Here is a 17,857-nt window from a genome sequence, read left to right on the forward strand (position 1 = left end):
CCAATTCCCAAACATTTTATTGGTAATATTAATTTTAAGCCTAGATTATGGAGAAGATTGTTCAGTATTTCATGTGAGTTTGTTGTGATCTCATTCTGATGGGCTGATCGCTAACGTCTAATTCTTGGCTTCTTCAAATCTCCTTCGAAGTCGTCATCTTCACCGTCAATCTATCGAAGAAATGGTCTTCATCGATGTCTTCTGAGGTTTTTTGGGAGAGATTTTTAACCAATCGCACTATTGCTTTTCCTGATTCTCTTCGAACTACGCAATGTTAATAAAATAGTTGCTAAAAAAGTCTGTTGAAATAATACTAGTGTTCGTTTTTATTTTTAATTTATTTATATGTAACTACAATTACACAAGATATGTGTATGATTTGCCTTTAACATAATATAAAACTAATTTCTGTATTAATCTATAGTACTAAAAGGTGCTGAGTTATATTACATTTCAAAACTCGACCTCAATAATTGGCCAGATGCCAAAACGTTGATTTTAAGTTTTTTTTTATTTTTACAAAAAATGAATAACAATCTGTATGAGCATAAAACAAATACTATATCATTTGTCGTCCTAATACGTTAGGTTAAACAACAGCTTCATAAACATAAATAAAATAAATTTTCTAATTCTCAAATTTTCAAAATTTTAAGCAAATTTTACTTTTCACTTTTTTAGCCTTATATCATAGATATATCATATTTATCAATAACAAAATAACCACGATTATTTTGCAAGAATAGATGTTTTTATATATTTACTTATTGTGAACTTCTTACTTTCAACATTTTTTACGTTTAAATTTTGACGATTGTATTTATTATGTGTTTTGGCTCTTAGCTAATTTTCATATTAAGTACTCATTTTTATATGGCATAATTAATATTAAAATTTAATCAAAAATTCTTCGACTGGAGGAATTAAACTGGAGTGAGTTGAGTTGGACTAGGTCTAGGAGTTCTCGAGCCATATTCTCCCCAGTGTTGGGCAGTGTATTGTACATAACCTGGATCCCCAGGGCTATTGGGTGGCCGAATCTCTTCGTGCAGCCTGTCAGACCTTCTTAATATGTACTTTGGATTAAGTATGTCATATTTTCCGTATTCACCTAAAAAGTTAATAGAACTGAATTAAATGTGGACATAATTAAAGAAAGTGTTACAATACTTGTACAGGATTACACATATACAGGATATGAAGCAAATTAATACTAACATAACTATCGCAGACAGTTTCTTTTTGTTTTCAATCAATTAATTCTAGTTTTAACTTTGTTTAGGCTATTGACTCTTCAAGGAAGAAGTGCTTCTTTTTTTCTGTGGAGCGAGGGGGTGTGGTAAATGTAAGGGTGATATGCGTGTGGAGTTATAGAGGTGTAGTGCTAGTAAGCTGGGGTTCAGAAGGTGGCGTATTGTGAGAAGGAGCGCACAAGAGGAATTATATTAAGCAAACAAGCCAAAGGGAGGTACTTTAAGGTGTTACCAGCCATACTAGGAACGGCTCTTAATTAGCGTTTTTGGCTTGCAGTTGTTAGCTGCGATATTTTATAAGGATTGATTCAAATATATCAAAATACTCATCAGGAAGTTCGTTTCCAGTGTTATGTAGAAGTTTTGCTAGAGGGAATGGATCTTTTCTTTTAGGAACCCTGGTGAGTATTTGCCCTCGGCGATTGCAAGGAGTTAGCAGTATTTGTTTGGCTCGGTTGTTCGAGCCCGCTATAGTGCGAAGAACATACCTCCTGCTGAGGAATAGGATTCTGTCCTTAATTGGTGTTACATTGGCTACTTAATTTATCAGTGCTGACGGTTAGACTTTGCGCTTCCTCGTGCAGAATCTTAGAATTTTCCTTTCAGTGGCCATGATAGTGTTCATTTGGTGGGTGTTAAGTGATGCTTAGGCGCACGCCTTGAATTCGATTACCGGTCTTATGTAGGTTTTATAGATGTGCAATAGTGTTTTATTTGACGTATTGCCCATTTTACCGGACACCGCTGCCAGGAGTCTAGACTTCTTTCTTACCCTGTCTAGGGTATCTTGAATTTCGGTTTTCCAGTTGAGAGTCCTGATAAAATGAACTCCCAAATAGGAAACCGAGTTTCTGAAAATAAGGTCTTATCCTAGCAGGGTTATTCGGCCTTGAATATCACGGTAGTGGGGAGATTTAAATAGTATTTGTTGGGTTCTGGAGGCGTTAATAGTCACTCTCCATCTATTGCACCACCTAATAACTTAGTCTAGGTGATTTTGAGCTCTTTCGAATACAGACATACATATTTGTTTTTCGTTACCTTTTCTTATATTACTCCATACCGGCGAATGGTCACTCATTTGTGGAGGAAGTTCCATTTCGTCAGCTTCTGTGCTTCCGTCATCGGCAACATCTTCACCGTATGTTGGATACTTTCTTAACGAGTCATCCCTCATTCTTTGGTAACCTAAATCAATAATGTTTGTGTAACATAAAGATTGTGTAGTAAGCTAAACAATTTATTATTAAAGTGTGGTATGCTTATGTAATACCAGGTATGGCATATTAATAATTTAAGTTAATATTAGTTTATCATTTTGCTTAATCAGTACTAGACCCACTCGAAAGAATTATTATTTGTTTACAACGTGTTGTTTATTCTCGTGTTTACTGATAAGATTAAACAGTGAATTAAAAGTGGTTTAAGGTAGTCCGACTTTAAAGCCTATAGTCGAAGAAAATTCTATTTGCGCTTAAAAGAAAAATTTTTCAATTACAATTTGATAAATGCACATGCCCGGACTTATGACAAACCAGAAGAAATAAATGAACGGTTTGTCGAAGACCTAGAGCAAGCCTACAGAAGATGTCCTAGAAATGACACTAAGATTCTGTTAGGTGACATGAATGCAACAATATAACAATAGATAAAAAGAGCAAGTTTTTATCTTCACTAAAGAAAGGCATTGCTTACACAACGACAGTAGCGATAATGGATTACGACTAATAAACTTAGCAGCAGCACTAAATATAACAGTCGCTAGCACTTATTTTGAACACAAAATATACACAAGGTATCCTGCATCTCAGTTGATAGAAGAACAAGTCAGCTTGATCACATCTTAATAGATTTAAAGCATGTAATAGACGTAATAAATTGTAGAAGTTACAGAGGCGCAAACATAGACTCAAATTATTGCCTAGTTATCTCAACATTGAGGGCTAGAATTTCAAACGTCAGTGAAGAAAATAAAATAATTAGAAAGAAATGGATTGTGCAATAGCTTAAAATGCAAGAATTTCAGAAAGGCTCACTAAAGGCTAAGGAATCAAAATTTAAATTAAGAAGGAAGACTCGACTAGACTAGACTAGATAAAGATATAGACTCCTGCTGGGCCAGAATAAAGAAATATATTCAATCAGCAGCAAAAGATAAAATAGGAACAGAGACTTGTGCCCGTAGAAATTATTGGTTTGGTGACGAGTGAAACAAAATAAAAAATAAAACTTACCGAAAAATACTTACCTGACGAACTGGAACAACTATAGAGAAATACCAGACAAAGAGAAGAGAAAAAAGAATACACACGAGATAAAAATGAAACCACTTTAATAAAGTAAAAGATTTCAGAGAATTATATAGGAAAGTTAATAGAACTCTCCCCTACCTGTATATATATATATATATATATATATATATATATATATATATATATATATACAGAGAGGGGAGAGTAGTGCATAATAAAACAAAAACATTTTTTTGAGTTCAAAAAATTTCTTTTTGAATTAAAAGAAAAATTTTTAAAGCAGTATGTTACACTTACTTTTTCTTAACATTCTAAGAACGAAATTCGTTAAAAATTCACATATTTAAAAAAATTAAACATATTAAATCTAGTGTCTTAACAAAATGTTTTGGCCACGTAAAGCCCTTATCGAATATCTTACGATCCAAAGTCAATATTAAATTTGTAGTAACCTGTCAAGCGTTGATTTTTCATGGAAACAGGTTGAGGTAAAACTATTTTTATATCAGCTTTATTCACTAGAGCTAACTCAGGCTGTGGAGGAAAGCGAAAAGAACCATCCATTTTCTCACAATTTCGTAAATATGAAATTTCATAATCATTTTGAATAAGTAGTTTTCCAACATAGTGGACCTGTTTAGGAAAATGTATCAACACAAAATCGACCTTATTAGCACTTCGAAAATATTCAAATTCTTCATCAGGTTGTTCAAAAATCCAATTATCATCATCATCTGAGGAGTCGGTTAGTTGGTTGTTGTAGGGAATTTCTTTAAACGATCTTTACCTTTTTTTCTAATTTTCTTTCCCCTTTTCGTCTTTCTTTTTCTTTTAACTTCTCTTTTTTGGGTGTGTCAGTAATAATTGTGCTTTTACGTCGCTTTCTAGGTTTCCTGTTACCTTTAAGGGTAGTGCTTCTGATGTCTTCTGGACTAGCAAATGTAAAAAGTTTATTATCCATAGTTGTTTCTAGCTGAAATCCTTTGTTAGATGGTCCAGGTTAACTTTTTTCTGAAGTAATCTCGTTCTGAAGTTTTGCGCCAGATGGTTCAGCACGTTCCGTATCTAGTGTAGTATCCTTACGAAATTGTAAGATGTCAGGTCCAGGTAATTCATATTCGAGGATATCTTCCCGTTGTAGCATGTCAGATACTGCTGATGTTAAAAAGTCTGTGACGTCAAAGATTAGAGAATTAAACTTTTCTGGAATCCTGACCTTATATTGGAAGGAGTTAAAGATTATGTTTGAGCGTTTCCAGCACATTCGGCTATTTGGTAAATACTCATAGAAATTTCAGGATGTCGTAGAAGTCAAGCATTGTAAGGTAGGGTGTCCCATCTTTGCATAAAAAAAATTGTTTGAGCTACACTATCGCAAGAGATATCCAAATTTGCGTAATTTTCTAGAGATTATGAAAAATGTAAAATAAATACGATAGCATGTCACCTTCAGGGCTCTACTAGACTTTAAAGTTTTGTAAATTTTACGTTTGTACAGACCTAAATCATATACTTCAAATAATACACAAATTAAATTTAAAAGATATGGTATTATTAAAATTAATGAAAAAGGTTCAAAACAACTTAACAAACAAAATAAATCCTATAGTTAATGACAGAAACTTAAAATTTGAACTTATTTGTGTGTCCAAAATTTGGCATTTCTGCCCGAGACTCCAACCCTCCAGGTTCTGATAAAGCTATCTCTAGAAGTAGCATCAGTTACATTCTGCGAGGCCTCTGTAATCAGTTTAACACATCTTTCCACATATTGTGTGTGGCAGGAAAAGTCAAAAATATCCAAGCTTTTATCTTTTACCATGATGTGTCCTCAGTAGAAATATGCCGATGAACCGACGGTGTTGTAACCTGACAATCCTGACATTTGTGCCACATAATAATATCAGTGTAATCTTTAGCAGAGAAGTTAATTTTTGGTGTTTAAAATATTCTGCGTTTATCGCTACTTTCAGTATCTCTAGCTATTTTTTATTCTTCGTCATGCCAGCTCCCTAATGTGATCTCTATCATCAAACAACATACTCACAAGTAAGTTTTCTGGGTGGGCAAAAAAGGCAATGTTAAGAGGTTTTATATTTAGTTCAGGATGCGAAATTAAGTATAGTGAAATATTACCATAAAAATGACAATTTTTCAAAACTTTAAAGTTCGGTAGAACCCTAAAGATATATTGCTATAATTTTTTTTAAATTATTGTAATAATTTACAAGCAATTACCCCAATTTCAAGAGGTCTTGTGTTAAACAAAAACAAAAAGCGATTTTTCGGGACACCCTGTAAAGTCCTTTGAATAGTCCAAAGACCGATAGCTCCAGCTACCATGTGAGTTTTGAAATATTTTCTTGGAAACACCATCGCTGGCGGAAGGTATGTGCTGTTAGCACAAATGATTGCGCAAGTTGTTACTTGAATGCCACGTTCGGCACTGCTACACAGACTAACTTATTTCAAACCCGTTTCGGCTACAATTTTTCTGGTGTTTTGCACAGTACTAGTACCCGTTTCATCAAGATTAAAGATTCTAGATGCATTAGCTACTTGAGGTTTGTTTTTAAATATTTGCCGTAGATTAATAAAAAATGTTTTCACATTGTGTGCGTAAAACAAAGTGATTTTGCTTAAACTGTAGACATCCGGATGACGAATGCTAAGATTCTTTCGTCTGGTCATAAATTGTCGTAGCCAATCAACTCCAGCTTGTTTGTTTTCTGTCCAAGATGCAGGAACAACCAGTTTGTTTACATCCGTCATCTCCCACAAAAGCCTTTCACACTCTTTTGTGGACAATCCATATGCCATTTTACTGCAGGTATTAATATACTCTGCTAATCTTACTTCCTGTTCCTTGGTAAAAATTTATCGAACGGAATGATTGGGTGACATTTTTAAATCTGCATCAGGACTATTGCGATTTTTGTGCACATGTCGTCATAAAGTTGCAAAACGAATTATATCTCTTGGCTGCTCCAAGTAGTGTATAATTTTCCTTTAATAGCAACCTTGCGGCAGCAGCCATTACATCTGCAGACCCTATTTTCCTAGGCGTTTGCTTTCTAACCATTTGAAATACCAAAATAACAAATTGTTGGTAATAATCTATAATATTGCGGTATACAATAAAACGAGTATCACTGTATACCACATAGTACTGTTTCAGTGTGTATCAATAACCTAACCACACAATATAATTTAAAACTTTGCTATGCGAGTCAATATCTTACATAGGTAAAAGGCTATTTAAAGAGTAAGAATATTTGAAATCGGCTGTTAATAAATAAAAAAAACTGCCCTTATTAAGTTACTACATACCTTTACAAAACATAAAATCCAATTACTATTCGCAAAACTTATTCCAAGGCCGTAAACGCTCATTACAACATTCAACTCTACTAGGCAACTGTAGATTTCACAAATTCGCTTTACGAGGACGCTAAACTTAAAAACAAATTTCAGTGTTTCACTGAGAGCCATGTATCACTGTGTACCACTTTCCCCTAGTATGTAGTAAAAATTTTTATTTATAACATTTACATCCAAATATACCTTTATTTGAACTATTGGTTGTCTGCATCTCCATCACTGCAATACCATTCCTCCCATTTTTGTCTTTTTCTACTTTCACACTTCTCTCTGTCATTTTAGGTTGAAACTGCATCTCCAAGGGTTTCAAAATTTCCTTCTTTTCTTTTTGTACTTTCTGTTTACTTTTTTCTACTTCATAAACCTGTTTTGTGATACTATCTGGTGGAACTGTCGATTTCTTTTTCTGTTTTGTTTGTTGAGGTTTCGTGACTCTCTTTTTTGGACCAGCTATATCAAGAAGAAACAGACCTGCGACTATTAGTGACAACGTTCCAACTATAGCAGCATTATCGACTAAACTCTCTGGAACAGAATCTAATGCGGCGAAAGAAAGGCTTCCTGAAAATTTTAGATCGTTTTTATATGTTATTATCCAACTATTATATATATATATATATATATATATATATATATATATATATATATATATATATATATATATATATATATATATATAATTCTATTCGAAGGTATCTCAATGATATCCCTATTATCATTTTACTTTGATATACTCGTACAAATAAAAATGTATAAAAATAACCAAAATTTTTTGTCATCTATTTTATTTGAATACTAGCAATATTTTTAACTTTTAGCGAGCAGAGTTAGATATTCAGACTTACCCATTACTGTAAACAAGATAATTCCAACACCTAGAAATACATATTCTGTTACTCTTTTCGTCGTTGGCAATTCTCCAACAATATGTCCCAGAAACAGGGCACCAGTAATGATCAAATAACCTAAAATCAAAATAAGACATTTTTCCGGTAATATTTTGTAATATTAGCTTACATACATAAGTTTAGGTACTATTATTTTTTTTTATCAACTTAAGAATGTTCTATAATGTTACAATCCATTTTTTATATCGTCAGTATGATGTGAAAATATACCAGCAGCAAACCGTATTATTTATTACGAGTACATTTAACAAATGGAAATGTATGTTATGTTTTAAAATGTCCCTCAAATTTGGAACTTCTATCATCATAGTCATTAAATAGCTTCTTTATTCTTTACGGAAAATAACACTTATCTTTAATTTTCTTCTTTTTTTTTTTGTTTTAATCTTTACTGAGGTCATTCTTCTCACTCGAATATCAACGTTTTTAAATCAAATCAAGAAATAAAACATACTTGTTTTACAAATTCAGAATCACATAGAATAAATAATGATTTGTATAAAAAAATTCACAAAAAATAAAACTTCTATAGGTAAGTGATAGAAACGAAAGTTTATCAATATTTATTTCAATACCATTATTTACCAAAATGTGGTTAAGATTTGCTAGATGTTACATTTTCAATATCTCATATTATACATACTTATTTAGTGGCATAGTAGGCATATTTAGTGTTTTTTTACATCTCGTCAGTTAGAGCTAAAACCTAAGATTGACTAAGAGAAACAAACTGCTTACATACCACCGTTAATACATAATACAGAACTAAATACTAAATACGAAATAAATAAAAAACGTAAGTATTAAAATTGGCAATACGAATGTTTTTTTTATTTACAAAAGAGCTGCAAACAAACTCGTGCTTAAATAAATCGAAGAGATAATGGGCTCCACGCACCTGGTGGGAGATTTTAATCTCTCTTTTAATCTTTCTTTTAAGAAATAAAACATACTTGTTTTACAAATTCAGAATCACATAGAATAAATAATGATTTGTATAAAAAAATTCACAAAAAATAAAACTTCTATAGGTAAGTGATAGAAACGAAAGTTTATCAATATTTATTTCAATACCATTATTTACCAAAATGTGGTTAAGATTTGCTAGATGTTACATTTTCAATATCTCATATTATACATACCCCCATAAGTGACATCAGCTGCCGCAGCTCCAACTTTACTCCAGGTTATATTATTTAATAAACTCCATTCTCTTGATACTTTTTGCAGGTATAGAAACACTCTTGATGCCTCGTCATCGGTCACACGTTTAAATGTAAGACATACTAAGACCAGTATCTAAAAAACGGTGAGATAATTTAGACGACAATAAATAAACACCACTCAGTGACTTTAAACGATCTAGGGTCCGTATTAAATATGCGAAAAATATATCTTCCTGATACAAATTCCTAGAATTAATTTTATAGAACGCGGCATATTTAGTGTTTTTTTACATCTCGTCAGTTAGAGCTAAAACCTAAGATTGACTAAGAGAAACAAACTGCTTACATACCACCGTTAATACATAATACAGAACTAAATACTAAATACGAAATAAATAAAAAACGTAAGTATTAAAATTGGCAATACGAATGTTTTTTTTATTTACAAAAGAGCTGCAAACAAACTCGTGCTTAAATAAATCGAAGAGATAATGGGCTCCACGCACCTGGTGGGAGATTTTAATACGTATCACATGACCTGGGATATATGGATAATACCAATCATGACAGAGAGATATTTTTAAGATACTGTGCGGACACTCGGACAGGGACAAGATGATCTTCGCACCGGAGCAACCAACAAGAATCAGTCGCAATCCAAGTATGAACTCTTAATGCTCAACCTATTCATCACTAAAAGAATAGTTCGTGACGACGTGAGCTCACTTTGAAATGAGCTTGGAGCGTAAGCTAGTCAGAGGAACCATGACGTTGAGAGTGGACCAAACCAAAGTGAAGCCATTTAAAAGATGGAAATAAAAAGAAGCAAATTATTAAAATTATAGAAGATGATTGAACGAGATGGTAATACAAAGATAATTTGAATTCAAGAAAAGATTGGAAAAAATGTGGAAGAAGTTACAATAAGAATTTAACGAGCTATGAAAAATAATACATCAACATAACACTAATAATTCCAGAAGAGTTGAAGAAAATTATAAAAGGAAGAAACAAAATTAGAAGAGCATACTAGAGAACTAAGGAGATATATTATCAGAAGAAATATGGATAAGAATTGGATCCTTAACTGAAAACAAATTGTGCACAGCAGCATAACAACAATTGAAGAAACCGACGGCAATATCTGGATAATTCCTAAATCCAAAAGAAAAACAAAAAAACCACCATTTATGGACAATGAAGGAACTGACCACAAAACACAAGGAAAAGTGGAACCAATAGCCAAAAAACAAACAGAAATCCACTAACAAATCAACACATATCAGAGGGATAAATCATAGAATTGTTCAATCAAAATTACAGAAGGATAAAAGACAGATGTAGCCGTGGAAACAGTGTAAGTTCAAAAAAAGTAGCAAGCATTTTAAAAAAATTACAGATAAAAGCACCATTATGAAAGACATCCATAATATAGCAATAAAAGAGCCACCAAACTGTTTAATTGTTTAGCTAGTCTCTATGAACAAATACTTTCTAAAGAATGGATACTTTCCAAACAACTAAAACATGTAAAAAGCCTACATCCACTAAAGCCAAGAAAAAACGAAAGTAAAACAGAAAGGTGCAGACCAATATCTCTACTAGAACTGCTAGAAAAAAAAATATCATCCAGTCATCCAGGAAGACTAATTTGAAATCAGAAAAAGACAAAATTGTGAAACTAACAGACAGGAATGGGCATAAACAAACAAACATAAACACGAAACAGCTAAATTGTCACAATACTACAGGGTAGCATTTTGTCATAGTTATTATATAAAACTTTTGGTTTATACCTACTTACTAATGTCAGAACTAACACCGACCTCTACGCAGACGACACAGCAATCTACATAGCAGTTAAGAATAATAAAATAATCACTGAGCGACTAGAAAACTATCTGGAGAACAACACAACATGAAGAAAATGTAAGGCGTCATCTTTACACAACAATTAAATAAAAAAGATATAAAAATTAAAGGAAACAAGATCCAGTAAAAAGAAGTCGTCAAATACCTAGGAGTCCAACTTGACAAAAAGATCAACTTTAAGTACGTGAGAAGTTAAACCAGGCTATTAGGCCTACGTTAGAGTAATGATATTATAAATCCCAATATGGAGTTATATGGCAGACATTAATTTGAAGAAGCTTATAAGAACAAAGACGGCGTGCAACAGAGTCATAGAAGAATCGTCATGGCAAGAGAGTATCACAAATGAATGCATTAAAGAAGGTCTCCAGTAGACACAACTGAGAGATGCGGTCGTGAAGAGGACCAGAAATTTTTACCACCAGACCACAAGACGATTTATAAAGATCAGGAACAATACAGGGTTTGTTCCATTTTACCACATAATATTTCGTTCTCTTTAAAATGAATTACAGATATTTATTCCTGGCAAATAAAGAATAATAATTATAGTAATAGGCACTTGTATCACTGGCCCTGTTATCTACCTTGTATACCACAGGCCGAAGAAATAATACCAGTTATAGTCCATCCTGCTCTAACTATGTAAAGAAGCACTATTATTATTAACGGGTTCTAAATTCTGAATAAATACTTACCACTTCAATAAGTTTTAGAATTGACCATCTATTAAATTGAGCCATTATAGGATTGCTCTGTTAATATATTTATGGCACCCATTTAATATTTATCCTTATAGGAGCAGACCATCAGCAGTACTTCATGATTTCTTCTAAAAATACGCAAAACTATTAATTTTTAATGAAATTAATGTCATGTAAAATTTCTGTATATTAATCATTCACCTTATTGGTAATCTGTGTAATACTCTTGAAATCCATTTCAATTGCATTCTGACTTTACTAAAACTCTGACGTATGGATCTTTTGTGTTTGATATTTTATTTAGCCTGCGCATCTAACGAGGCCATGGGAGCCCGAAAAGGCGTCGTTACGCGGTGTTTACCAATTTAAGCATAGACTGACAAATCGTGTTCCTACGACATATACTGTCTTAAATACATCAACAAGCGTGTTTTCCAATTATAACTAATCGACTATTTCAAAGAAATAAACATTGTCATTTAAATAAAACAATGATAGATATAACAAAACTAATATATCCCGGTAAAAAATAACAAATAAAAATCTGTGGCTAACGGAATTGCTTCCAAGCCATCTTCTCACACAGATACGCACAAAGCGATAGCAAGCTTTTGTTATAAGATGTAAAATTTTACACATTTCGAGTAGCGCAAAGAACAAAAAACAATATAAATAAATTGTTTTCATTCATGTTTATCAAGATATACCTATGGCTCCTGTGTACGCTTACCACTTGGGAGTAAAACAGTTAGGAAAGGTTTGTTGTTCTTTCGTGTTTAATTTTCTATTGGGTCCCCACATCTGATGACCATGGGTGGCCGAAATAACATTATTATCCGGCGTTGTTTACCAATTCAAACATAAACTGACAAGTCGTGCTCCTACGACATATACTGTCTTAAATAGATCAAAGCAATAGTAAGCTTTTGCTAAAAAAATGTAAATCTCTGTATATATATATATATATATATATATATATATATATATATATATATATATATATATACGAAGACGGTTGCGTTTCGATTTAATTCAAGTCTCTTACCACTCCCTAACACGTGTTTCTGGGTCTACCCGTCGTCAGAGAGAGTTTGTAAGAAGACTCAAACTAAATCAAAACGCACCGACTACTCTGGCAATTATAGGAAAAACAATTACCAAAGTATGCTACTAGAGACCTCTAGTGAAGAAATATGAAGTTAAATGTGTCGATAGCAATTAAAGTAAATTGTATACCCAAGCTTAATCAAGCCATTCAGAGCGATGCTGAGAATATTTATATTCCACTATGCATCAACAATTTACCCATATAAATTACTATCATTCTTGTACTCATTGCGTCGAGTAAGGACGATAAATATACGAAGACGGTTGCGTTTCAATTTAATTCAAGTCTCTTACCACTCCCTAACACGTGTTTCTGGGTCTACCCGTCGTCAGAGAGAGTTTGTAAGAAGACTCAAACTAAATCAAAACGCACCGACTACTCTGGCAATTATAGGAAAAACAATTACCAAAGTATGCTACTAGAGACCTCTAGTGAGGAAATATGAAGACTACCATTCGTTTGATTCATTTTATTACAGAAACTAAGTAGAATTTTTTCATCAATTAATAATACCAAATTGCACATAAAACGGTACTAACAGTTAACAAAGTTTTTTCTAAACTTAAAGACCAATCCGCACTCTTGTCTTTAACGGATGTTGTTTACTGTATACCGTGCGGATCATGTGAACAAGTATACTATGGTCAAACATCAAGATGCCTTAAAGACATTACATCCCACAAGTCAGATAATAGACTACATCCTGAAAAAAAGTGCATTGGGTGAACATACATTTAAAAATGGGCATCAAATAGATTATAATAACATCAAAGTAGTAGAACAGGAAAGTAACATCACCAAAAGACTTTTTCTTGAAATGGCCTACATTTGCCAAAATAACAATGCAATGAATCATAGAACGGATATTGGTCATCTAAATGAAATGTTCTCCTATTTGTTACTACTAGATAAATGCAATAATAACACAAACAATAATTTATCAATTGATATTTAAAAGAATTTTGTCAATGTCATTTATGTATTTAGAATAATTAAGTGTTTTTGGATGTATAGTAATTTTTAAAATTTTTAAACATAAAAATAGGTTTTGTATATTAAAAAAAGATGAGAGACTGTGATAAATTTTATCAACATTATAATACATCTTCGTTGATACAACCTCATTAAGTTTGTAAGTAGTGAATTTTTTAATTAATTATACCAACGCCAACAATTTATTCATCACATTTGTAGCTCCCTGATGAAGGACATAACCGATGTCCGACAGCTTGGAATAAAACCTTAGTACAAAAGTACAAAAGTGTACACAAAAAAAGTTACAGCCCTTTGAAATTACAAAGTAAAAACTACCTAAACCACTTCATATTTTGTAATAAAAATGGACACGTTACTTTCTTGTTCTGTAAGCATTTTTCATACTAAAATGTGCAGCCCTAAATCCCCCCAAACTTTTGAGTTCGTTGAAATCAAATAAATTTTGTGGCATCATTAGTTTAACACAATATTTTTAAAACTTTTTTGCATCCTATCACTTTTTTGAAAAAACAGTTTTTATTGAGTTACGGCCCTTTTCATTAACCTTTAAAAAATTACGTGCAACTAAATAAATGACTTTAATAAATTAACAAGTACAAAAAATGTCTATAACCTCTATAAATATGATATTACAATAAATGTTCAAAATGACCCCCATTTTCTTCAATACACATTCGGTATCGTTTTAATAAGGAAAACCGAATGCACTGAAAAATCATAATATGTTTCTGACGAAATTGATTTGCAGCTTCAATTATTCTACCCCTCAATTGTTGTTCGTCCTCTATTCTTACAGAATACACTTTCTCTTTCATAAACCCCCAAAAGCAAAAGTTCATGAGGTTAAAACCTGGACTTCTGGGTGGCCAAGAAATAGGTGCGTCACAACCCCTTCCAATCCACCGACCAGGATACTGCCTGAAAAGGTATTCCCAGACTTAATTACTGTAATGCGGTGGAGCGCCATCTTGTAGAAACCACATATTTTGCCTTATTGCAATATTCACTTCTTCCAAATACTCTTGTAAATCGTTTGCCAAGAACTGCAAATAATTATCACCATTTAAATTGTTGGGAAGAAATACTGGGCCTATTAGATTGTTATATACAATTCCTGCCCAAACATTAACTTTGAAAGTCCTTTGGAGATGAGTCGTTTTTTTTAGCGTGAGGATTTTCGTCGGCCCAAATGTGCTCGTTATGATTGTCTGTTATTCCATTTCTACTGCAGGTAGCCTCGTCGGTAAACAAAATATTTCTAATAAAATTAACATTTCGAGTATTTTCCATTAACAACCAATCGCAAAATCCAATCCTTTTAGGATAATCTTCAACCAATAACTCTTAACCCGTTTTTAAGTAATAGGTTTTAAGCAGCTGATCCTTTAAATGCCTCTAAACCCTTACGTGAGAAACATTTAGTTGAGCAGCTATTACCCTTGCACTTGTTCCAGGGACTTCTTCAATGATTTCTAAAATGTCTTCATCAGTTGCATCCATTATTGGACGACAACTATTGCCACAAATTTGCGGTTGGAATGTACCCGTTTCCCGTAAACGACGCGACGATTAATGGTCAGAAATAATCTATCGGGTGTATTTCGATTGGGGTATTTTACTGCATAACGCCTTGCGGCTGCTGCACTATTTCCTTGACATTCACCTAAGATATTCCCGATTGTTTATTGAAATCATAATTTAATCTGATGCAACTTACCCAAAGTTAAATGCATATCTGCCATTTCCTGAAATGTGTAGGCCATTCTAATATCAAAATTTGTAATATTAATCTTACACAATAAATGATAGCTTCAAATTATTGACTATTATTGATGGAACTGTTTGTAATTATTGTATCTGTAGAAACTAATTGTAATTTTATGGCCAACTAGGAAAAAACTAGTTTTTCGAAAAAGTGATAAGAGGCAAAAAAGTTTTAAAAATAATGTGTTAAACTAATGATGCCACAAAATTCATTTGATTTGAACGTACTCAAAAGTTTGGGGGATTTTGGGGCTGCAAACCCCCTTAAATTTTTCTGTGCGCTTAGATTTTGTTGTTTCTTTTGTAAGAAAAGTGCTTTCAGGACAAGAAAGTAACTTGTGTAATAAAATTTTAAATTTTCACTTTAACACCCTATATCTTTCTTTATATCAACATTTTATAAAGCAAGTTGGCTTAAATCGTAATATTTTAAAGTGCAGAATCTACGGCTTCTGTTTGTACAATTACTTAAGGACCACACTTTATGTATAAACCTAGAACTAAAATTAATACTATTACAAGAATTAATATTAAACCCAACAGTCTTCCAGGTTAAACCGCGTCAATTATCATTGCGCCGAGCTTTCGACATCCTCTTTGATGTCTTCTTTACGGCTTCCGAGCTCTTAGTCTCCTGAGCCCCCAGACACTACTAAACTGATCACTAACCAATGCATTACTGCAACTGGGAACAGAAATCGGTTGATTTATACCGTTGATGGTGACGTGGTTTGGGTAGAGGTGGGAGTGGGGGTTATTGTAGGAATTGACGCGGGGGTTGGGAGCGTTTCTAACAATAGAATTTTAATTGGCGGGTGGAGCGGACGATATTTTCTTTAAGAGAGGTCCCCATGTCCAAGGTAACCGTATGCCGCCATCTCTTTTATTTAGGTGAATTTATAGAAGTAGATGGGGGCTATGTTGCTGCAGTTTTCAAAATCAATTTTGTGACCTGTATGAAGATGTTGTTGACGTAGAGCTAAAATTGAATCGGAATTGCGAACAGAAATGGAATGTTTATAAACTCTATTCTGGATTCTACGTCTGCAAGGGGAATTTCATAAACTATTTTCGCATTCCTAATAGTTTGATATTGAGAAAATTAGAAAATGTCAACATAAAACAGGCAATGGCAAATATTAAATTAATAAACTTTTTTTAATAATGGATCTATCTAAGAAGTTAAAAACCTATATATTTTGACAATATCTAAACATCTACAAAATGGATGATATTGTATAAAAAACGGAGGTCAATATATCGTTTTAAGTTCAAAGATTGTTACCTGTAACCTTGCCCATTCGCTTTAATTAAATTTTACTCATTTTAAATAAAATGTGTGAAATTATGCAGAATTCGTAAAAATACACCATTGTCTCTTACTTGTTTAGTAATTTAACAATTTTAACCTCCAAATAAATGATACTTATATTTTCAGAGGTTTCAAAAGTTTTTAATGATTATTGTTAGAATATTTATAGACTTTTTCCTTCGTTTCCGTGATAAATGAGATATGGTTGTGACGATATGACTACAAATTATAAAATTAACTTAAATATTGTTTATATCCAATATATATATATATATATATATATATATATATATATATATATATATATATATAAATATATATATATATATAAATAAATATATATATATATATATATAAATATATATATATATATATATATAAATAAATATATATATATATATATATATATATATATATATTATGAATTGCAAACTGTGCCCTTTTTTGCTGTTCTTTATAGAAACTTTAATTTTGCTTAAGGCTTAATTTTACAAGACAAATAAACATTGTTTTAATGAATTAATGATCTCAAGGCTAAAGATTTTTTATCTCTAATTACTCTACGTAGGTTCCAAGTAATATCTATTATGTGTCCTTATCTAACAAAATGAGCAAATGGGAAGATAAATGAAATTCAATAAGTTTGTAATAATAAATTATCGTACCATTTATTAAATTAACAAATCAAATATAATTTTTAATTAAACCATAAACATATACCCTATGCTCTACTGCATAGGATTAAATCTAAAATTATTTACTGTTTATACACCAATTATCAATATTAATTTTGATTCGTACACAAAAGAAAAAGATCTCAGAAATCCATTTTATCTGTTATGAAAACAAACAAACTGAATAAAATGACAAAATTTATATTGATTGTGTGACCGTTATGAATGTGGTTAAAAATCCTTGTTCTATTTTAAGTCAGACTGACATTTTTCAATTCACACACTCTTTCTAATGGCTCCTTGATTATGTTCTGCCGGCTTGCTGCTGTATACTTGGATACTGTGCAAAAACTTCGTTCTCCTGCTGTTTGAAAGTCTCTTACATACACACTAACGCCCCTACAGTATCTTCAACACCTCCTTTATAATCCTATACCATAGGACACACTTCCTTACTAATTGAGAGG

The 17,857-nt window shown here is 32.3% G+C and overlaps 1 protein-coding gene across 2 annotated transcripts in view; it reads right to left on the reverse strand.

Annotated features, from left to right (window-relative positions):
• Positions 1–361: 361 nt before the first annotated feature.
• The window catches only part of LOC140440055 (uncharacterized), a 30,436-nt gene continuing 12,940 nt past the window's right edge, over positions 362–17,857 (reverse strand). The window contains exons 2-7 of one of the 2 annotated variants that reach the window (XM_072530302.1): positions 11,531–11,664; positions 8,937–9,093; positions 7,732–7,851; positions 7,070–7,447; positions 2,295–2,441; positions 362–1,111 (exon numbers count right to left, since the gene is read on the reverse strand). In XM_072530302.1, coding sequence (XP_072386403.1) covers positions 924–1,111; positions 2,295–2,441; positions 7,070–7,447; positions 7,732–7,851; positions 8,937–9,093; positions 11,531–11,575 — 1,035 coding nt within the window. In that variant the 5' untranslated portion in view covers positions 11,576–11,664 and the 3' untranslated portion in view covers positions 362–923. The remainder of the gene's footprint in view (positions 1,112–2,294; positions 2,442–7,069; positions 7,448–7,731; positions 7,852–8,936; positions 9,094–11,530; positions 11,665–17,857) is intronic. The other variant, XM_072530301.1, reaches the window with a different exon arrangement.

The sequence above is a fragment of the Diabrotica undecimpunctata genome, chromosome 4 (assembly GCF_040954645.1).
Source record: "Diabrotica undecimpunctata isolate CICGRU chromosome 4, icDiaUnde3, whole genome shotgun sequence".
Classification (NCBI taxonomy): domain Eukaryota; kingdom Metazoa; phylum Arthropoda; class Insecta; order Coleoptera; family Chrysomelidae; genus Diabrotica; species Diabrotica undecimpunctata.